The sequence below is a fragment of the Sminthopsis crassicaudata genome, chromosome 3 (assembly GCF_048593235.1).
Source record: "Sminthopsis crassicaudata isolate SCR6 chromosome 3, ASM4859323v1, whole genome shotgun sequence".
NCBI lineage: Eukaryota > Metazoa > Chordata > Mammalia > Dasyuromorphia > Dasyuridae > Sminthopsis > Sminthopsis crassicaudata.
In genome coordinates, this window is record NC_133619.1 from 537,514,940 (window position 1) to 537,539,632 (window position 24,693).

At 31.9% G+C, this 24,693-nt stretch overlaps 1 protein-coding gene and 1 pseudogene across 3 annotated transcripts in view; both read left to right on the forward strand.

The window, feature by feature from the left end:
* Positions 1 to 24,693, forward strand: part of TRPC6 (transient receptor potential cation channel subfamily C member 6) — a 150,303-nt gene that overhangs the window by 80,134 nt on the left and 45,476 nt on the right. For all 3 annotated transcript variants that reach the window (XM_074304438.1, XM_074304439.1, XM_074304440.1), the window contains 3 exons: positions 15,325 to 15,510; positions 17,368 to 17,532; positions 20,555 to 20,771. In XM_074304438.1, the coding sequence (XP_074160539.1) occupies positions 15,325 to 15,510; positions 17,368 to 17,532; positions 20,555 to 20,771 (568 nt within the window). The remainder of the gene's footprint in view (positions 1 to 15,324; positions 15,511 to 17,367; positions 17,533 to 20,554; positions 20,772 to 24,693) is intronic.
* LOC141559713 (sorting nexin-7-like) lies at positions 9,170 to 10,055 on the forward strand (annotated as a pseudogene).

Genomic DNA, 24,693 nt, shown 5'->3' on the forward strand with positions numbered 1-24,693 from the left:
CAAGACAGCAAACAATCCAATATAGATTAAACATGTATAATTCTTCTAAACATATTTTCATATTCATCACGCTGCATAAAAATATGTCATAAAAGGAAAAAATATAAGAAAAACAACTCAATTAAACAAGCAACAACAACAAAAGGTGAAAGTACTCTGCTTTGATCTACTTTCAGTCTCCATAATTTCCTCATTTGAATGCAGATGGAACTTTCCACAAGTCTATTAGAATTTTCTTGACAGAATTCTTAACAATTTTGTCATTTATTTTCAGTTACTGTCTTTTGCCACTGTCTACTATATATATATATATATATATATATATATATATATACATATATATATATATATATATATATATATATATATATATAAAATTTTTTTTTTTTTTTACTGAGGCAATTGGGGTTAAGTGACTTGCCCAGGGTCACACAGCTAGAAAGTATGAAGTGTCTGGTCTTCCTGACTTCAGGACTGGTGCTCTATCCACTGTGCCACCTAGCTGCCCCTACTTTACACATCTTTAAAAACAATTCAGAGTGATTGATGAGCTAATAGGATCATAGATTTAGCAATGGAAAAAAATAGAAGTCAGAGAGATAACTTCATTTTATAAATGAGGAATTAATGCCCTAAGAGGTTAAAAGCTCGGGGTCTCACAATAAATATCTGGAATAATATTTGAACCCAAGTTTTCAAGTCCTGTGTTTTATATCATGCTGCTGCAGCTTCTCATATGGAGATGCCTGTATATTGACAAGTTTCTTTGGGCAGCCCTCCTTATTTTTATTCTTATTAGAATAACATGTGGTTACAACCATCAAAGATTTGTTCTTGAGAACTTACCAATTATCTATAGTCAAATTCTCCTATAAATTCCTGATCAGAACTGTCTACATAACCTAAACTTTAGCATTATGCATCAAATTATGATTGGTCTCCCTTTTTTTATCTTTCAAGAAATATGAGATGTAGTCACTTCCTCCTGAAGATCCCATTACTTCTAGCTCTTTTTCTTCAACTACTTCCTCCTTATTGGGGAGAACTAGACCCAGAATAACAGTTACCTTGTTTTTTCTACCATTTGAAGAATAAAATTATCATCATAAGAAAGTCAAGAATTTCGGATCTGTTATGCCTTTAACAGGGAAAAAGCTCTATCAGAGATTCAGATAATGGATTCTTTCATTCTGCTTGCCAACATGCATAGGTCTCCTCCAATTTGAGGCACACAAACAAGCATAACAACTTCATTTTCCATATTTTCAAGCTGTTTTCCCATGTAATTTTCCCTTTTTTTCAGCTAACCTCTTAGCAAAAATTGCTTGCTTACATTGCCTCATTTTCTTGCCCCCAATTCATTTATTCATCTTTTATAATTCTACCTCTGACCCCCAAATTCAAGTACCATTTTTTCATTTGTGTTATTTGTAATTTCTTATATTTTTTGTTATTATTTAATTGCTTTTCAGTTGTGTCCAACTCCTTTTGAACCTAATTTTGGTTTTTCTTGGCAGATATTAGAGTGGTTTGCCATTTTCTTCTCCAGATCATTTTTACAGATAAGCAAAATGAGGCAAACAGGATTGAGTACCTAGAGTCATATAGCTAGTAAATATCTGAAACTAGATCTGAATTCATAAAAATGAGTATTTCTGACTCCAGATCCAGAATTCTGCACCACCTAGTTATCCCACTTAATTATTTAATCCATTTAGCAAAGAATTCAGCCCTTCTCTTTCTTGACCTCTCTATAGTGCTTGACAGCATTAAGTATCCTCTTCTAGATTGTTTCTCTCTTCCCTAAATTTTTGTGATGTTATTCATTATGTATTCTCTTCCTCTCTATTTGACTGCTAAAACACATATTATCTACATGTGAACATATCTTAAAGCTTCTATCCTGGACCTTTTCTCCTCTCTAAATGCTTTCTGAACTACAGCTGTCTTCAAATAGTTCTCAAATATACAACAATAGTTCTCTGAGCTTTAGTTCTATATCTCCAGCTATCTGCAAGACATTTCCACCTGCATATCCTGGATGACATTTCAAATGCAACTTGTCCAAAACAGAACTCATTATTTTTATCCTGAAACATGCCCTTTACTTCTTTTTGTTGTTTTAGCTCCCATATCCTTCAGCTGCCAAGTCTTATGAATTTGATCTCTGTCTCTTACATTTCTTTCTTTCTTTCTTTCTTCTACTATGGATATCATACATAACTATCAAGTCAATTTAAATTCTTCATACAATTTCCCCTAAATTATTAGAATAATTTCCTAATAGGGATCCATGTTTCTCTATTTCTCCATTTATATCTATCATCCATCTAAGTTGCCAAAATGATATATTTAAATCACAGAAATGACCTTTTCACAAAGGTGTGATACGTTTGCTTAAGAAACTTCACATCTTAGGAGAATCTACTGGAACCAAATAGTCTACTGATATTCTGAAAATTTAAAATCGCCTAGATACATTAATAAGACATCTGAGTGATTATACAGATATTACTACTAAATTCTTACAAATTCTTATTTGAACCCATTTATTTAATTTATAATGGGCCTAAAAATGTCTTATGTTTATTACTACTGGCATAAAGAAGTGCTTCCTTTCATTTCCTACTTTAAAGCTTCAGAAAATCCCTTTAATTTCTCTGCTACTGAGATATGGGTTTTTCTTATGTCTTTTCCTGCTCTATATCTTTCTTTCTCAATATATCAACATTTTAGTTCACTATATGGTTAAGTGTAGGATTGATAGATTCTGGTATGCATGTTTAAAAATAATGCATTTTTTCAAAAGAGTAGATGTTTCTTTTTTTCTTTTCCTTTAAAAAGTTTTATTGTAGTAATTTTATTTATTTTACACATTATGAATAATTTTGGGAGAGAAAAATTTGGAGCACAAAGGAAAAATCATGTGAGAGATAAGAAAAACAGAAAAACGAAGTGAACATGGCATGTGTTGATTTACATTATGTCTGCTTAGCTTTTTGTTTTTTGTTTTTTTTCCTCCTGGATGCAAGTGATATTTTCTGTCCAAAGTGTATTGGGATTGCTTTAGATCATTGAATTACTGAGAAGATCATTGCACATTCTTGCTCTTATTGTGCATAATGTATTCCTGGTTCTGCTTATTTTGCTCACCATCAGTTCATGTCAATCTTTCCAGACCTTTCTATAATCAGCTTGTCCATTATTTTTTATAGAACAATAATATTCCATTACCTTCACACACCACAACTTGTTCAGCATTCCCCATTGATAGACATACACTCCTTTTTCAATTCTTTGCTACCACAAAAAGAGCTGATACAAACACTTTTGCAAATATGTGTCCTTTTCCCTCCTTTCCTCTGATAGGTAAAACATCCCTTGTTCTCCTAATTTATTTATGGCATCCTCCTTTATGCCCAAATCATGTATCCATTTTGATCTTATTTTGGTATAGGGTGTAAGATATAGGTCTATGCCAAGTTTCTGACATATTATTTTCCAGTTTTCTCAGCATTTTTTGTCAAATAGGGAATTCTTATTTCAGAAGCTGGAGTTTGGGGGTTTATCAAATACTAGATTGTTATAAATCTTGATTATTGTGTCATGTGCATCTAATCCATTTCATTGACCTACTACTCTGTTTCTTAGCTAGTACCAAATGGTTTTGAGTACAGCTATTTTATAATATAGTTTTAGGTTTGGTACTGCTAATCCACCATTCTTTTTATTTTTTTTTTCATTAATTTCCTCGATATTCCTGACCTTTTGTTCTTCCAGATGAATTTTGTTATTTTTTTTCTAATTCTATAAAATATTTTTGGCACTTTGCTTGGTATGGCACTGAACAAGTAAACCAATTTAGACAGAACTGTCATTTTTATTATATTAGTTTGGCCTATCCATGAACAATCAATATTTTTCCAGTTGTTTAGATCTGACTTTATTTGTGTGAGAAATGTTTTGTAAATGTGTTCATATAGTTCTTGGGTTTGTCTTGACAGGTAGACCCCCCCCAAGTATTTTACTTTGTCTACAGTAATTTTAAATGGAATTTCTCTTTCTGTCTCTTGCTGATAGGCTTTGTCAGTAATATATAGAAATGCTGATGATTTGTGTGAGTTTATTTAATATCCTGCAACTGTGCTAAAGCTGTGAATTGTTTCCAGGACGTTTTTGGATGATTTTCTAGGATTCTAGTATATCATCATATCATTTGCAAAGAGTGATAGTTTTATTTATTCATCACCTATTCTAATTCATTTAATTTCTTTTTCTTTTCTTATTGCTAAAGCCAACATTTCTAGCACAATGTTGCATAATAGTGGTGATAATGGGCATCCTTGTTTCACTCCAGATCTTTTGCAATGTATTCCTGGTTCTGTATATACATATGCATGCATGTATATATGTATGCATGTTATGTATGTGTGTGTGCATTTGTTCTTGTACAACCATGCCTACTTTTTGTCCCCATTTGAAGTTTTCTTGACAAAGACATTTGAGTGATTTCTCAATTCCTTCTCCAGTTCATTTTATAGATGAGGAATCAGAGAAACAGGGTTAGGTGACTGACCCTGAGTCACAAAGCTAATCAGTAAGTGTCTGAGGCCAGATTTGAATTTAGGAAGATGAATTTTCCTGACTCCAGGCCTGGCACTCTGCGCATTATGGTGCCACTTAGCTGCCTGTGTATGTATATGGATGTAAATGCATATGTAAATGCACACATGCTTATATGCCATAGAGATTATTTGTAATATACATGAGCATATATATATACATAATACACATGATTTATATTATAATGCATCATATATCATAAACATACATTATAATTATATGTATATATCTACAGAACAATGTATATATCTTCTACAGATATGTATGTGCCTTTTAGATATATGATATACATATATATGTACATATACACACAATTATACACAATATGTGTATTGTATATATGCAATACACAATTAAAAAGCCAAATATCACATATCTGTAATGACCAATTCCAATCTTTGTCTCTAGAGAAAGATGAGGAAATAAATATTTATTCTTTTCTGAAAGGTGGCACACTATGGGCACAGAATGATTAATATACTCTGTCAGTTGGTTTTGCTTAATTGCTTCCCTTTATTACAAGGGAGTTCTCTTTTAGCGGCATTGAGGGAATAAATTTGAAAATAACTATCATGTAAAAACAGAAAATCATTAAAATGTGAATAACAACACAAACTATTTGATGTGCCATGTAGAATCTGAACCAGCAGTAAGTAACAAGTTACTTGCACGAGGATTCTGGATGATGCAGTAGATAGAGTGATTAACCTGGAGTCCAGAGGGCCTGAGTCCTCAAATGGCTTTTCTTATTATATCACATTATATCATATCATATCATACCTGACACTTATTTTGGGCAAGTGACTTTACCTTTGCTTACCTCAATTTCCTCAACTTCTAGTTATCCTCTGTAGGATATTAAGTACATTTATCTTCCAGGGTTGCTATGAAGATAAAATGAAATAATATTTGTAAACTACTTAGCATAGTAACATGGCACATAGTAGGCATTATATAAATGCTAGCTACCATCACCATCATCTTTATCATCACCATCATCATCATTTTGATGTGAATTTCATCAGAGGTTTCAGATAAGAAGAAGAGTATTAGATTAAAGGCAATACTAATGAGGGTAAGAAAATAAGATAAAGGACAAGAGTGTCAAACGTTTTTGAAGAATATGTTTAATTCAATTGAGCACTTTTTTTTTTTGTACTTAGTACATTATGAAAGGCACTGTCTTATGTATGCGGGGAGAGATAAAGAAGAATAGAAAAGGGTCCCTGCCATTAGGGAGTTTATACTTTAGTAGAGAGAATAATAATTTGTAAACAAATTAATATACATTTAATAATGAAAATTATTTTTCTGGAAAAGGAGTCTATGACTGAACAATCTCCCTGCTTATTCTTTAGTTCAGATCATTTAAAGCACTTATTTTGCACCAAATTCACATGAGGCACCAAATCACAAGATACATCCAGCACATAGGACTTGTTTTCTCTTTTCATTTTTTGAATATACTTCTTCATAATACTGACAAAATTCTCTACTTCCTCATATCTTTACACATAAAACACCAAACTTAAGTCAAATGAATATAAAGAAAGCCTGACATTGGTAACAAAATAGCAAGACTGGCAACTATGATAATAATTGTACTTAACTATTTGTACTTGGTAAGGATTAAAATTTCAAAAGGACATTACTACTCCTAGATTTCTCAATGTATGGAGTGCTGAAGTTGGAATAAGGAAGGCATGAGTTCAAATCCTTCTTTAGATACTTAACTATCTGACTTTAGTCAAGTCATGTAGCTTTTCTTAGATTTCATTTTCTCATCTGTTAGATTGAGGCAATAACTGTACTTCACTCACAGGCTTGTTATGAGGATATATGTGAGGTGGTTGTGAGATGATATATGTAAAGCAAAAGAACAATATTATGCTAGATAATATTATACAAAAAGCCTCATTGAGTTTTTTTTTTTAATTAGTTCTCTATGCCCAAACTGTTCATACCCTTTGATCCAGCAATGTCTCTACTAGGTTTGTGTCCCAAAGAGAACATAAAATAAGCAAAAGTGACCCGCATGTGCAAAAATGTTTATAGCAACCCTTTTTGTGGTGATAAAGAATTGGAAACTGAGTGGATGCCCATTATTTGGGTAATGGCTGAATAAGTTATGATATATGAATGTTATGGAATATTATTGCTCTATAAGAAAAGATTACAAAGATGATTTCAGAAAGTAATTGAAGTTGATAGAAGTAAGAGACCATTGTACATGGCAAAACAAGATTGTATGATGACCAGTTCTGATGGACATTGGCTCTTTGCAGCAATGATGTGATTCAAACCAATCCACATCCAGAATGAGAACTGTCAGGACTGAATGTGGATCACAACATAGTTTTTTCACTCATTTGTTGTTTGATTGCTTTTTGTTTTTTCCCCTCATTTCCCCCTTTTTGATCTGATTTTTCTTGTGTAGCATGATAAATGTGGAAATATGTATAGAAGAATTGTACATGTTTAACACAAATTTGCTCTCTGGGGGATGGGGGAAGAGAGGGAAAAATTTGGGACCCAAAGTTCTGCAAGGGTGAATGTTGAAAACTATCTTTGCATGTATTTTAAAAATAAAAAGCTATTGCTAAAATTAGTTCTGTGAGCTGTGTGCTGTTTTACATATATTCTAAACATCATTGCTCAAAAAATTAGAAATTGAGGTGCTATGCAAAAAAAAAACCTTATATCTGATCAATTACATTTTTTCCCTTTTAAAGGAGTCAAAATCCCGTACTGTATAACTAGATTGTTAAGTTTTCTAAATGTTGTCATGTGAATTTGGAGGAGGGAAAGATTTAAAACTATACACATTGATTTCCTAGGCAGGAAAAATATGTATATGATAAAAAAGAAATAATTTTTGTTGTTATTAGTATGGATTACTTCTAGGAGGATGCTCTCACTATTTAGTCTGGAATAATTATAAACACCAAATAACTTAAGTACACAAATACAACTTCTTTATTCATAAAGACCAGCCAAAGTACAGTCAGAGGTTTATCCTAGACATTTTAAAAAATTCTAATTTTAGATTTCCTTTCTTTATTGACAACATTTATTTTTAAAAACACTTAACATCTCTCATTCCCACTATTCCTCCCCAGTCAACTAATGAAAAAAAGTCCTCATAACATACATGTATAATCCAGTCAAACAGATTACAAGTCATATCCAAAAATGGATTTCTCATTTTGCATTTTAAGTACATTGCCTTTCATGCCATGTTTCATTATCAATCCTCCTAATTTGTTTATCCTTGCATTATTCAGGCTTCTAAAGCCTTTCTTCAGTTCATGATATTTTTTATGGTATAAATTGTTCTCCTGGTTCTACTCTCTTCACTCTCCAAATTTCTTTTGAAACTGCAATTTCATCATTCCTCATATCATAGTAATATTCATTCCATTCACAACCACAGTTTGCTCAGTCACTTCTTCTTAGGTAGTGAATCCCCTTAGTTTCTACTTTTGGAGCTACCACAAAAAGAGTTGCTAAAAATTTCTTATATATAGACAGATATTTTTCTTTAGTCTCTTTTGGGATTATCTTAAACTTGAAGAATAATGTAAATTTGTATGATCTTATCTTTTAGATAGTGAAATTACAGATATCAGAGATCACTCTTATAATTGTATTACTTTTTTTTTAAGAACGAGTAGATTTGAACACTTACATTCTGGAATTTATATTCTCCATCAAGCAATTGGCATTCTCCATAAGAAGCCAAATACATTAAGTCCTTTCAGAGTTCCATAGTATTTTGTATGCATGTCAAGAAATTGCTCATTGGGAATGGGCCTTTCAGCATCTCCTTTTAGGAAACTAGTCTCAGATGGCTCTTGAGGTTGTGACATGCCTGAAAGTTAGCTGACTTTGCTCATATTGTTAAAAACAGACAGATGGGGTTATGCAGACATGGCTGTTTCTTGGTGGCCCTGTTTACACTTTTGGAGCAGCTGCCTGATTAGCAGCTGTATAATTGAACTCCACTCAGTAGGCTGGGCCACACTTTGATTTACCAATTTATTTCTGTAGGATTTACTCCTGGGCAAAGTAGCCTTTGGGTCCACTAACATTTATCAGGAGTCTACTTTGAAAGAATAATAAAGGAAATCACTGTACAATGTAAAGAATCATTGTTATTTCTGGTATTGTTGACATCATTAGAACATTGCAATTTGTGTAATATATTGTTGCCATTTTGTTGCTGTTGTTGTATAGACCTGTGATTTTTGTTGTCATGGGAACATCTTCCGCCAATGCAGAAATATAAGCTGTCTGCTGGTGTTCGTTACCAAGTCATTGAGAGACCATATGATTTATTCAGGCCCTAGGTCTCCTTGGCTAAGACCAATTCTCTATTCTAATTATATTATTCCACTTTATCATTAATGACAAATAGGTAAATTTCCTGCTCTTTGGAAATTTCAAAATTAATGGAGAAAAAAATATGAAAAGACATCTATTATTATGTCTCATAAAAACAAATGTTATCACACATACAGGTGGGAGGGATGGTAAGAACTGGGTAATGCAACCTTTCTCCCCAAAGTCCTACTGGGACAGCAGCAGCAGCAGCAGCAGTAAGATCCCTTGTGGTGGCTGTGCTGCAGTCCTGTTGCAGCCCAAAGTGCTGGACCTAGATGAAGACAAGAATGAAAAAAGAAAGACTCAGCAAGGATTCCTCCCTGATGGACATGAACCACTTTAGTTCTTTGATGTCAATGTCCCCTTTATCCATGATAAACCAATGCAAATTTAAAGATGATCCAGACTTGAAGAACCTTTTTTATTATAGTTGATGTTCCCCAAAACTGCATTACTACAACTGACACTTTCATTACCTGCAGAGTTACAATTATAATTAACACATCTCAGGGTAAATTTGATTTTAGTGAATTTGAAGTTCAAAGACATCATCAACATTTCCTTTGGTTAAAGGGAAAACTTAAAGAAGCACATCCCACCCACATTATTCATCCTTTGCTAGAAAAAATCATAATGAAAGATATGATGGAACAGTTTAATGATGAAACTTGAAAAAAGTTTCTGCATAAATTCTTAAATCAAATTGCTGATCACCTAACTTGAACTTTTAATGAAGATCTCAAAGTTTTTCTTACCACACAAGCCTGACAACTCTCTTTGTATAAGAAACAATGAGCTGGATTGTTTAGCAGGATTGGACAGACAGAGAAAGTTATAGCATCCTTAGTGTGAGGAGTTTAAAAAGTGCCCAGAGAAAAATCACTGAAATGAATGATGATATGGGAAAATTTAGCCAGGAAAAATTTTAATTGACAAACTCATAATCTCATAGAATTTACAAGCAAGAAAAGATGTGTTTTGAGGAAATAAAGGAATATAGAACAATCTACACCTGGAGATTAGCATTCAGAGAACGTTTTACTCTCTGAAAGGTATGGTCAGCTGCATTGACAAGAGGTGTAAGGCCATTGAAAGGTGAATATTTGATCTTCCAGTTGTATATAAATACATTTTTATGGCAAAATATTAATAGACCAAATTCAAACAGAACTACATTCCAGAGTTGGAGCTTTTCCTCCAAAATACTAAAAAGGAGTTATTTAAGAAGAAAGCTGAAAACTAAAAGACAAGTTGGAATGTGTTAATAATGCTCAGAAAGCTGACTACAATATAGAAACAAAACATGCAAAACAATATCAAGCTGTCTAAGAAAAATATCAACTACTATGGAAAGTGCCTTGCCACATGGGAAGCCACTCTTACCACTAATACATATCTTCATCTGGAAGAAATAGCTAAACATAAATATTAAGCATACCTAAAGATTTTTGTCTAACCTTTGGTGAGGTAATACCTATCAAACAAATATGCACTATATAGGGTGGGCTGAGTTGAAATGTAGTCACTGTATATGGAAAACCAATAAATTTTAAAATCAGATATTCCAGGGTTCTCACTTGCATTTTGATCATTTGTATACATATGTATGTATGGGTACATATATATGTATATGTATATATGTATATATATGATTTATATCTAAATATATGTAAAGGTATATCTATCTTTGCTTTAATTCATTTATTACAAAATTTCTATCTGTAAATACTTATGTATAGTAATTGTTTTCTCAATATTCTGCAAATGGAATATGGCATTTTTAATGAATTGTAAAGTCTCCAATGAATCAAAAAGTTTAATAAGAAATACTTGAATTTCATGAATGGCTCCTATCTGAATCTGGATGTGTTTCAGATAAAATCTTTTGCTACAAATATTTTTTTAAAATTAGTTCCCCTCAGTGGTGGAACCTTTCAATTTAAACCAAACTTCATTAGAAGCCTGGTAGAAAAAAAGAAAAACCCAAACTCACCAACAACAATCAATAGTAATAGCTAATTAAATAGAGGAATTTCTAAGTAATACTAAAGAACAAAAATTAATTTAAAATACTTTAAAATAGATTTGTTAAATCTTTTTGAAATCTAGCAATATCACCAATAATTAATTGGTGCTCAATCATTATGAATGAGAATGACACAATGAGATATAATGTGGCATAAAAAGTTGATTTGCAAATCAGGAAGATCTGGCTTCAATACTATTTTGTGTTAGCTGTGTGCTATGCATAAATCACCTAAAGCAGCTTGGCACAGTGAAAATGATACTAACTTGGAACTATGGATGGGACCTGACTGAATTTCCTCAGCTCTGTCACTTAATACTTATATACCATTGGTCAAGTCATATATTTTCTCTGGGCCTCAGTTTCCTCAGCTTCAAAACCTTTCACACTGTAAATTTAGAATCCTATAAAAATAATTAATCACTGATTATTTTATATACTCTCTATTGAAAGGATACTATCTATTGAGATAGACCAAATAGAAGTATACTATATATTATAATGTATTCAGTAATGGATTCTGGAACAAATAAGAAGTCACATTTCAATCAGTCTGCGGATTCTTTGGATTTCTTAATTTTCAGATTGAGCTTAGGTGGCTGCCAAGGTTTTTAACTCAAATTATGTAATAATGTTATTCTGGTTCTCCATGTCAAGGGAATGAACACAATGGACCTAATTTATAGACAGAAAAGTTATTAGATTTGTTGTGCATTTGTCATCACAGTCTGAGTGATCAGAATCTCTTGGATAGTTTCCTGAGACAACAGTAATCCACAGAACATAAATTTAGCGAGACTAGGTTATATCACCACTAACCTTCTTTCCAGTTTTGAAATTCTATGATTGAAAGCGATCTAGTAGTAACTAACTAAATACTGGCTTTCCCCTCAGAGAAAATAAAACCCCAAAGACTGTGATCTGTAGATATAAACAGCACATTTTGGGACCAAGAGTTTTTCTGTCTGTTTATCCCCACCATCTATATTGCAAGGGGCTAGTGCCTCTAGTTTAGTGGTTCTGGTGGCTGCTGATGCTGTCAAAAAGTCAGGGTTAAGATATAGAACTAAAAAACTACCCTAAAACCTATTTAAATAATCTTTGACTGACATAGTGATACTGACAGGGAAGAAGAAAAGAAAAAAAAATTTAGTCAATGTACTGAGAATTCAAAATTCAATTTAAAATCACCAGTAAGGAAATTTCTACATTGAAGACCACAAACTTCAACTATCCTGTAATTTCTAGAGACCTTTAAGCAAAGGTCACATGACCATTTAGTGGCAATGTTGTAGAAGGAATTCTTCTTCAAGTATGTATAAAAGGACTTGGAGGTTTCTTGTAGTTCCATGAAAAATTGTATTTCCACAAAACCATATGACCTAAACTTTCCCTTCTTTGTAGTGTTAGGGGAATGAATTTGTATCACTACATGAATGACAAACCTGATAGATATTTTGGTTACTTTTGGTGAACTAGTTTATTGTCAGATATAGCTGGCTCTTTGGGAAAGGGGGCTGAAAGAGTTAGTAATACACACACACACACACACACACACACACACACACACACACACACATACACACACACTACTTCCCTGATAACCTATTCGAAGCTCTTAATGGATATAGTCAGATTTCATTAAATATAAATTGAAAGTTTGGATTAAATGATCTTTAAAATTCATGTCTGAAGGCCCAAATTAAAACATTTTTCAGACAACTTCATGTAGTAGTAATAGTCTTTTACTTCTCTTCTGCATTGTTTCTCCTTCCCTTGTCCTCATTAATACTTTGACCCCAAAACATTTAAGACCACGTCTTTATAATGCTTTAAAAGTGTCAAGAAGGTAAAAAGAACACAGAGAAGGAAAAATATAGGAGGAAATGGAGAGAGGAAGGAGTTAATGATCAGAAGATAGAAACCGATTAAAGAGATCAAAATGTGTTCTCCCTATTTCAGTAAACTAGGAAACATTTTGAAGAAGGACACATAGGGTGCTAGGGACTTGGGCTATATGGATAATGATAACCAGCATGGTTAAATGAAATTTAGGTAGCTGGATCCTCAAAACAGCAGCAGCAACAAAATTTGCAAAATGGTAAGATATGTTATCTCACTTGGTCCTCAAAGTCCATAATATCTTATTTCAGTTTTAAAAGAAAGAATACTAATAAGGTTCAGAATCTAAGATCACTTTTAGCTCTAGACTTATGATCATAAGATTCAACATATAAAATACTTTGCAAACTTTAAAGTATCATATAAACCTTACCTATTATTTTTATTCTGTGTCCAAAAGTAATCACCCTATAAAGATTCATCACAGTGGAGGTAGAGGTGGATCTCCCATTCAGGAAGCCATTTACATATGTGTCTGTATTTCTACATGCAGTCTGTCATAACTTTGCCTCTGTTTATCATGGGAACACATAGACATTCCAGCTGTGATTTATTTTAAAAGCAATGTCCTTGGGAATAACAAAATGGCCTTTATCCACTCAAGTATTATTTTCTTGATGTCTTCTGTAACTATGAGAGAAAGGTCCTGGCAGTAACACTGCAGAGTTGAACAAGGCCAAATCCCAGGAAATGAATCGTGAAAAAAAAATCTATTCTCAGGAGTAATCATTTTATTTTGGTCAAGATTTATGAGGTGGAGTTTGTTTTTTCCTTTGTACTAAGGGTTTTTTATTATAGTTATTTTAATTAAGTTAAGAGCTACAATGGAAAAAAAAACCCTTTAAAATATAGATAACATTTTAATAATTTTATTAGGTTTTTATTTTTAATGTTCTCTTGGTTCTACTCACTTCACTCACCATCAGTTCATGTAAGTTTTTCAAGACTTTTCTGAAATCACCCTACTCATCATTTCCTATAGAACAGTAATATTCCATTCATTTACCATAACTTATTCAGCCATTCCTCAAATGAGAACATCTACTCAGTTTCCCATTCCTTGCCACTATAAAAAGCGCTGCTATAAACATTTTTGCACATGTGGATCTTTTTCTTTTTTTCTTTTTTTTTCTTTTCTTTCCTTTTTTTTTTTTTTGATGATCTCTTTGGGATACAGACCCAGAAGAGACCATTGGATCAAAGAGTATTCATATTTGATAGCATTTTGGGCATAGTTCCAAATTGCTTTCCAGAATGGTTGAGTCAATTCACAACTCCACCAACAATGTATGTGTCCCCCTTTTACCACATCCACTCCAATATTAATCATTATCTTTTCCTATCATCTTAATTCCTGTGCCATCCTGTGTACCTTAGTTCACAATCTAAGTGGTTCTGTACCTCAGAGTTGTCTCATTTTCATTTTTCTGATCAATGGTAATTTAGAGCATTTTTTCATATGACTAGAAATGGCTTTAATTTCATTTGAAAATTGTCTGTTCATATCCTTTGACCATTTATCAGTTGGAGATTGACTTGCATTCTCATAAATTTGAGCCAATTTTCTTTATATTTTAGAAATGAGTCTTTTATTAGAAACACTGGATATAAACATTTTCCCCAGCTTTCTGCTTCCCTTTTAATGTTGACTGTATTGATTTTGTTTGTATGACATAATCAAAATGAATCATTTTGCATTTTATAATGTTCTTTAGTTCTTCTTTGCCTATAACTTCCTCCTTTCTCCACAGATCTCAGAGGTAGAGTATTCTTGTATGAATAAATTAGTAGTTGATAAAAATTCCCCCAAGTTTCCCTACTCCTGAGAGAATATTTCTAATCATCAGTAGTTGTACTTTGATTTATCTTGTAATCTCTTCAAATCTCTACAAATCTCTTTGTAACTAGAATGAACTAAAAAAAAGTGAGTGGGTGTTGTAGTGGTAGTACTAATAATAATAGTAAATTGGAAATGTTGATATTGTGAGAATTTGTCAAATGTGTGTAATAGTCTTTTCTAACAGAGATTTGAAAAGAAATGAGATAATTCATGTAAAATTTTTAAAATGCCAGAGAAAGTCTGAACACAGATTATTCTTTTTTTCCTGCTATTGACTCATCCTGTGATTTTGATAAAGCTTACTTTTGCTAGTCTAGAATATACCTCAATTCTATACAGATACTAGTAAAATTCATTCTTTATTATGGTATAAAAATAAAGTTTTATGCTTTGCCATTCTAATGTAGCAGTTCAGTAAAAAATATTAAAGCAATTAAAGGAATGAATTTTTTTTCTCTGAAATTGTTTAAAGATTTTCTGGTCCAAGAAAATTTTCTCCTTGAGTCTGAAGTTGTAAAATCAGCTTTGTTATTATGTCTCCTTTTTCTAGAATGACTACAAAAGATTGTCAATGCAGTGCAAAGATTTTGTTGTCGGACTTCTTGATCTTTGCAGAAATACAGAAGAAGTGGAGGCCATTCTGAACGGGGATGTTGAAGCAAGCTCTAATAATGGTGATCATGGGCGTCCAAGCCTTAGTCGTTTAAAACTGGCTATTAAATATGAAGTCAAAAAGGTAAGTTCTAGCTTTTAGCCCAGTTTCCTTTGCTTGCTTGTTTGTTTGTTTTGATGCTGAATAGAGATGATGCACTGATAGCTTAAACATTATCCCCTCTAAAAAAATCAAAGCCCACATTTCAATGCAACTATGTTTAACAGATAGAACTCTAACCCAGTGATTAAATGGGCAGCATGAAAAACAGAAACAACAGAAAAACAGAAACAGAAAAACAGAAAAAGCCAGTGAGAGCCAGCATATTATAGTAGTTAGAATGCTGGACTTGGAGTCAGGAGAGATCTGGTTTGAAATCTCATCTTTGACACTGACTAACTTTAAAATCATAGACAAGTTATTTAAATTATCTGATCATTAGTTTCTTCCTCTGAAAACAGGGATGTTTGTACCAGCATCAGAATTGTTGTAATGATCAAATGATTTATGATTATAAAGCCCTCTGTAAACCTTGAAGCATACAGATGTCTTCAGGCTCATTCTCCCTCTTCTCATTGGTAGTATCATTGTAAAAACCCAATAGAGCCTAAAGATTCCTGGGCCTTTTTATATGCATTACAGCTTAACTCTCATGGATATATTATCTCTTATAATTAGAGTGTGAGTTCCTACAAAGCAGGGATCATTTTCTTTCGTTTGAATCCCCAGCATTTAGGTTTTCTCATTTGATTAAGGAAGTTGTTTTATATTAATTAGAATGATTGATTGGTTCATTCATTCAATATTCCCTAACCGTTTCAACTATGAAAAACTGACTTTGTTAATCACTATAATATGATAGTACTCATGTGGTCACTTTCCAAAAAAAACATTGAATTTGGGATCAGAAGACAGATTTGAGTTCTTCCACCATTTGTTACCCATGTAGTCATAAGTCATTGAGCCTTTTTTTTTTTTTTTTTTTTTTTTTTTTTATCCATAGTCCTCCTCACCTATAAAACAGGAGTGTTAACTAAAATTCTTGCATGTTTTTGGGAGCATTAAGTAAATACTTGCATATAGTTAACACTTAACAACACTTCCTTCAGTATTCAAATTGCTTTATAAATAAGTTATCTTGACTGAGATGGAAGAAATAGAGTAGAGCAGGAAGGAGATGACCCAACTAATAATTTTTATTTAAGTAGTGATAAACACTATTGCTTTTATGCTGTTAAAAGAGTTCAGGTATTTTCTGTACCTTCTCAGTTTAACTTCCTAAATCATATTTCTGGTCACCCTGTCCTGGTGTGTTTCTGAACATTTGAAATTGGGATTGAAATTAGATAAGAATGAACATTTTGCCTTCTTTCTGGTCTATCCCAATTTAAAATTCCAATTTGGGATTAATACCTTTGAATTTTCCCCTGCAGTGTCCTACTTAGTGAGTCACTATTTTTTCTTCTTTTACCTACTTTCTCTCTCCCTTTTCCTGCTTCAGAAGAATCTTAAGCAATATTCTAAGCAGAGTACATGTTTTCTCTTTATATTGGTCTACTCTCATGGATAAAACACATGTGGAAACACCTACTAGTTGGTTTTATATTTAGTTGATTTATATATATATATGTATATAATTTATATTTTATATATAAATATATATATAGATTTATATTTATATTATATATAATATAAATAATATAATGATATATACAATTTATATATTATACATAAATATATAACATTTACATATTATATATAAATAATAAAATAAATTTATATTTAGTTTTTCATCCTACATCTGTATCATGATAAAATGTTCTCCTTAGAGAGTTCAAAATGATATATTTAAATAAAAATGTAGGATATGTTTATTTTCTATTATTTTTTTCTAAAATTATTTTCTGTTAATCATTTCCTTTCATTTTATCTCTGTACTAGTTTGTAGCCCATCCAAACTGCCAGCAACAGCTTCTCTCCATTTGGTATGAGAATCTCTCAGGTTTAAGGCAGCAGACAATTGCTGTCAAGTTTCTAGTGGTCCTTGCTGTGGCAGTTGGCTTGCCCTTCCTGGCACTGATTTACTGGTTTGCTCCATGTAGCAAGGTAAGTTGATAAACTTAAACATTTCAGTTCAGAGAAAACACTATACAATTAAGTGTTAACCAACTAAGATAGACTTAGCTCTTCTCAGCAAATTGCTGATCCAAAACATTTCCAACACACTTGGGATGGGAAATGCCATCAACCTACAGAGGGAGAACTATGGAAGATTGAAGAATAATATTTTCACATTTTATAATAAATAAATTATTAATAAAGTATTATTAATAATTATTAATAAATTACAGAATTAACCATAATAACTGTGAAAAATATGTCAGGTCAACTATATCCCTGTTCATCTTGACAGTGTCTCTTTCTTTATTTGAATAAAACTTTATTTTTTTTCAAAGTGTTACTTTTAACTTTTAAAAATCAATCTTGTTTCTTTGTTATTTTTTTTCCCCTGAATACCTAATAAAAACAATCTGTCAGTCTCCTAACAAAACTTATTGCTTTTTGTTCTCTAATTATTTTAGAAAAAAATGATTTCTTTCCATTCCATCCATGTGACAGCATTTGGTGCTAAGAATAACCTGTATTAACAAATCCTGATTAACCTATGAGTGAGCACATAATAATATATTATTTTATTAAATAATATACATTACATTATATATTAGAGTACTTAATGAGCTTTGATTGCATTAATATAGGAATTTCTTGAACTAATATATCAGAATTATTCTGTTCCTTATTATTATGCTATGGAGAGTTGCAATGGCTAAAAAAATTCATTAACTTACACCTAAACTTTTTGTTGTTAAAATCTTTCTGAATTTAGTCCAGATTGGTTAGTCAGGTGGTGTATTTAATCCATTAACAGGCTCTTACCTGAAGATTTTTTGGCTTACTTGCTTTTCCTAGATCTTGCTTATAATGGCAATCTTCATTTGAATAAGACTTTGGCTGTGTGGTGTGTGTGTGTGTGTGTGTGTGTGTGTGTGTGTGTGTGTGTGTGTGTGTGTGTTGGTGAGTGGAGGATGGACTGTATTTTTAGTGATGTAAGAAAATTCCCAGTGAGGAATTTCCTCCATCATTGTAGATCATTCTTCCCTGCAACTTATGAATATATTTATGATCATACACATAGTTGTATTTACAGTAGTGTAAAGCTCAAATAGAAATAATGTCACTAATCCATAATAGGGAACCCTATAGAATGCACATTGACTTAAAAACTCACATATTGACATTATCTGTACTTTAAAATGTTTTAATTTGTGTTGTTAAAATTTCCCAATTAAATTTTAATCTGGTTCAGGAAGCAGGAGTATGGTGGGCCACATATTTGCTTTAGGTCACATTTTTGATGCATTATTTTTTAAAATAGTTTTTATTTACCAGATATATGCATGGGTAATTTTATAACACTGACAATTGCCAAACCTTTTGTTCCAATTTTTCCCCTCCTTTCCCGCCCCAGATAGCAGATTGACCAATACATGTTCAGTATGTTAACGTATAAATTAAACACAATATATGTATACATGTCCAAAACAGTTGTTTTGCTGTGCAAAAAGAATAGGACTTTGAAATAGAGTACAATTAGCCTGTGAAGGAAATCCAAAATGCAGGTGGACAAAAATAGAGGGATTAGAAATTCTATGTAGTGGTTCATAGTCATCTCTCAGAGTTCTTTCTCTGGGTGTAGCTGGTTCAGTTCATTACTGCTCTATTGGAACTGATTTGGTTCACCTCATTGTTGAAAATGGCCACATCCATCAGAACTGATCATCATATAGTATTGCTGTTGAAGTATACAATGATCTCCTGGTCCTGCTCATTTCATTCAGTTGATGTATTATTTTAATATAAGCTATTTGTGCTATAAATGTTCCATATAAGTGAATGTTACATACATATGTGTAGGCATGAATAATATTTAAAAAGAAACCTTCCCCAGTGTGTTAGATAAACTATCCATATTAATTTACTTCACTCGATCATGATGTTTATGTTCTATATTAGACAGAAGTAGGTGGCCAAAGACATGCAAATGAAGACCTAGAATGTGTTATCTAAGATCACTGAAAGTCAGAAAAGCAAGAATATCTTTTTAAAAACATAATTCCAGATTATTTGTAATAAGGAGCAAACATATATGGATTAATAATATTTCTGCATATTTCAAAGGCTTCATTTCAGCCAGTCTCTTCTCCCACCATATCTTTTACTTAAAACAAAAGGCAGCAAATTTCTCATGCCATTGATATTGTTAAATGGAATAAAAAACGGTAGACAATAGTTTCAGTCGAGTATTTTATAACATACAGAGAAGCCTGGGAATTTGTATCTGCCTCACCTATCAAAAGAGGAAGTTGGACTGAGTGGCCTTTTTTTTAGCTCTAATTTACTATGATGTCTGCAGTTCTATTGCCAAATGAAATGGAGGAGGAAAAATGACCATGCATATCATCAAAACATCTCAATTCCATGTCAAAAGTCTGACAAGATAAGGTCAATGTCTTGCCACAAACAAGAGTATTTTGCTTTTATTTTTTGGTGCTCTGCCAAAGAGAAAGGATGGTATCAATCATAATTATTTTTGGAAAAAAATGATTGATATATCAACAAAATATCTTCTTCTTCTGTGGCCTGAATTCCATTTATGAAAATTAAATAAATGAAATGGAACAAATAAATCAAATAATGATCAATCAAATACATATTTTGATATGGCATAGATCAATATTTGTGGGCTTATTTTCATGCCTGCATCCAATTATATGTGTTCATTTTTAAAATAACAGTATTATTAAAGAATTATTTTGAAATACATAGTAATAGTAAAAAGGTTTGCCTTAAAGAAAAAAAATTCTCAATATTTCAAACACAGAAAATTATATGTGAGGAAATAATTTCCAGAAAAATAATCTTTTATATTTCTGTGTTTAATTTAAGCACCATACAGATGAATTTTGTAAACACAATTGTATATAAGTGTAACATCTTCACTTTTTCCCCTTAAGTATAAAAAATTTAGTTGACTCTGTCTTGGTGTGTGTTTTATGATATGCTACAGATGGGGAAAATAATGCGTGGACCATTCATGAAGTTTGTAGCACATGCTGCCTCTTTCACCATTTTCCTGGGACTGCTAGTCATGAATGCAGCTGACAGATTTGAAGGCACCAAACTCCTCCCTAATGAAACTAGCACAGATAATGCAAAACAGCTGTTCAGGATGAAAACATCCTGCTTCTCATGGATGGAGATGCTCATTATATCCTGGGTAATAGGTAAAGTCTAATTTTCCATTATAATTTAGTTTTGCAACCCTAGCAGTTGGACTGAATAACACTGATTCCTTCAGACTAAACTCATACAAATGTATGCCATATGAAGGAGAAAAATGCACCAAATTCTATGATTTCTTTTGTGTCTTTAAGGCTCTGTTGTTTTGTGTTCATTACTGGCTTCATATTCTCCTCACATGAGTTATGTTTTTCATATATTTAAAGAATGTATAAAAAGGGAATTCAATAGGAAATTATGAGCCAAATCCTGCTGATCATAACTGTACAAAGCTGTCATTAACATTCAGAAGAGTCAGGACTTCGGTCCTAGAGCAACCTGAAATCTCCTATAGGCTCATTACCATGTGCTGGATTGATTTTTTTCAACAGCTTATCTTTGAGCTCATATATCAATTGTAAATTTTAAAGCAAGGTGGTACAATGGAAAGAGCACTGGGCTTGAAGGGCAGAAGACCTGAATTCAAGTCTGGCTTTTAACAGTTGTATGATTCTGAGAAAGTCACTATCTCTTTTTGCCTCAGTTTTTCAGCTGTAAAATGGAGTTACTAATAGCAACTACCTTCAAGGGTTCAGTAAGGATCAAATGTTATAATATTATACCTCAAGGATATACTTATGTAGCTAATATAGGAATCAAAAAATTTAGCTTTCTTGACACTAGATGGTTTTAAACAGGAAACTTCTATAATTCAGGGGATAATCTAGATGATTTCATGAAGTTATCATGACTTTTCACAAAATTTTTATTATATTATAGCTAATATTTTATAGCAAATTATCGTCAACCTTTATACTTTTATTCAAGTCACATTGTTTTTATTATGTGCAATTATAATCCTACAGTTGTTCTTTACAAAGTAACCAATTAGCTGAGTAGAATTGATCTAATCCCTGTGATCTGCCGAAACAGAGCTAGAAGCTAGCTTAAGGATCATGTGGTCCAACCCCTTCATTTTATATATAAGGAAACAGAAAGTAGATCTTTTTCTGAGGCCAAAATTAAGATTAGCTATAAAAATAAATATGATTTGTAGATAGAAAAGAAGTAATGTTTTCAGTGATTTAATAGATAAATTATTTTATGTATAGGAATGTTTTGTTCACTACTTGCACCTCACAATCTAACCATTGTTTTCAGAGGGATCCTCACTCACTTTTAAAAAATTTTAATAATATATTAATTTTCCAATTACTTGTAAAGATGATTTTCAACATACATTTTTATAAGATTTTGAGTTCCAGTTTTTCTTTCTTCTACTTCCTTTACCTCCTCCTTCCCCAAGACAACAATCTGATATCAAAAAGGGAAAAACATGAAAAGGAAAACAAAACCAAACAATAAAAAAAGATGAAAATAGTATGCTTTGATCTTGCATTCAGTGTTCATAGTTCTTTCTCTGGATGTAGATGGCATTTTCCATCCAAAGTCTATTGGAATAGTCTTGGATCACTGTATTATTGAGAAGAGATAAGTCATCAAAATTAATAGATATAATCTTGCTGTTATTGTGTACAATGTTTGCTTAACTCAGCATTAGTTCATATAAATATTTCCAGGTTTTTCTGGAATCATCCTGCTCATCATTTCTTATAGAACAATAGTATTCCATTATATTCATATGTCTTAATTTATTCAATCATTTCACAATTGATGGGCATCTATTAAATTTCCAATCCATTGCCACCACAAAAAGAGCTACTATAAACATTTTTGCACATATGGGTCCTTTTTCTTCTTTTTATGATCTCAGTAATGACACTATTGTATCAAAGGATGAGCAACGTTTTTGTAGTCCTTTAGGCATAATTCCAAATTGCTTTCCAGAATGACTGGATAAGTTCACAACTCTACCAACAACGCATTAGTGTCCCACATGCCCTCCAAAATTTATTATTATCCTTTTTATCTTTTCCTGGTGTGTTAGCCAATATGATAGGTCTGAGGTGATACCTCAGAGTTGAATTAATTTGCATTTCTTTAATTATAGTGATTTAGAGCATTTTTTAACATGACTCCAGATGGTTTTAATTTCTTCATTTAAAAATTATCTGCTCATATCCTATGACCACATCAACAGAGGAGTGACTTGGATCCTGATAAATTTTAGTAATGAGAACTTTATAAAAAAATTTGCTATTTCCCAGCTTTCTGCTTCCCTTCTAATCTTGGCTGTATTAATTTTGTTTTTGCAAACCCTTTTTAATTTAATATAAACAAAATTATCCATTTTACATTTTATAATTTTCTCTATTTCTTGTTTGGTCATAAGTTTGTCCTTTCTCCAAAGATCTAATAGGAAACTATCCTTTATTCTCTTAATTTGCCTAATTTGCTAATTTGTTTTGTTTTTAAATCATGTACCCATTTTGACCTTATCTTGGTCACCCATTTATTTTTAAAAGTAAATTTTGTATTCTTTCTCAACTCTTTCCTCAGAAAATCATTACTTGAAATAAAATGTGGGAAAAATGAAAAAAAAACTTGCACAAAAATAAAGTTTATGTTAAAAAATGTCTGATGCTACATGCAATCTTGCATACATCATACCCCATTTCTTCACTGTAACAGGGGGTAATTGTCTTCTCATATCTTTTCTTTGAGGTGAAACTTAGTCACTTTAATTTTGCAGAATTTTATTTTTTGTTTTTGTTTTTATATCATTGTATATCCTTGTGTATTTCTGTGTTGTGTATTCATCATGTTCTTTGTTTTCCTACAGCACAGTAATATTCCATTGCACCATAAATTCACATTTTAAAAATAAATCTTTTTACAATTATAAAATAAAAATATATTTCATGTGTGCTTTTAAAAAATAAATCTTCCATCAAGGTTATATCCATTAGGCAAATGGCCTTACTCTGTTTCTTTGATATTTCATATTCACCAAAAATTCAAACACTATCTATAGGTTTGTCTTTTTCACTCTTGTACAGCTATCCCATCATAAATAATACCTTTTCCATAAATTAGATGTGTTAGTGGAATTTGAACTGTGTAGCATTTTGCTACAATGGGTGTTTCTGGTCAATGAATATTTATTTAGTCTTTTTTATTTGTGGAGGAATAAAAAGATTTTACTAGGAAAATATCAGTTCACTGACCTTTGTATTTGATTTCAGTAAGAATTTTCTCAAATGGTATATAGGAAGTTCTGTTAACTAAGTATTTACTACTAATATTTTTCCACCATAGGTCAGTAAAACTCTAAGATCAAATGCTGAAACTTATATTTGTTTTACTCATTAATGCTTATTCTTACAAAAATACTGTTATATCTCCCTGCAGGAATAGTGAAAGATAGCTTATCTTTCAATAAAGATCAAAGGATAATAAGCTGATATAAACCTACAAATATTTCTACTAAATTTTAGGGAGAAAAAGGCACTTATTTTCTCATATTTCCAATTTACTTTCTTACTACTGATCTGATGAAGAGGTGCACCTCTATTGACATCAATACCAATCTTCTATCTTTCATTTTGATTCCACCCCTTTCCATTTTCTTCAACAGATTATCTTAATTGTAAGGGTAAGTTCAAAATCACCCAAGCCCACCTAGCTCTGATTTATTTATCATGTAAGAACATATCTTTATGTTGTTCACTAAGTTTTCCTTTTCTTCAGCTGTAAACAAGGCCTTGACACCTCTCTACAGATGAGAAGTCTGTTCAGATTGGTTAAAGTAATTGATCGTATCCTTTGGGGAACTATATAAAACCATGAAGCAAGTAGGAATAATGGGTTTAAGAGAGGCAAGAATAGACATTTGAATAGCTACTGGGAACCCCCAAAGCAGAAGATAAGTTGGGGAAGTCAGCTTGAACATATCTCTTATTTGTTAGTGTGTTTTTTAAAAAGAAAATAGAAAAACAAAAGAAAATTTCTTGCAAGAGAAATAAC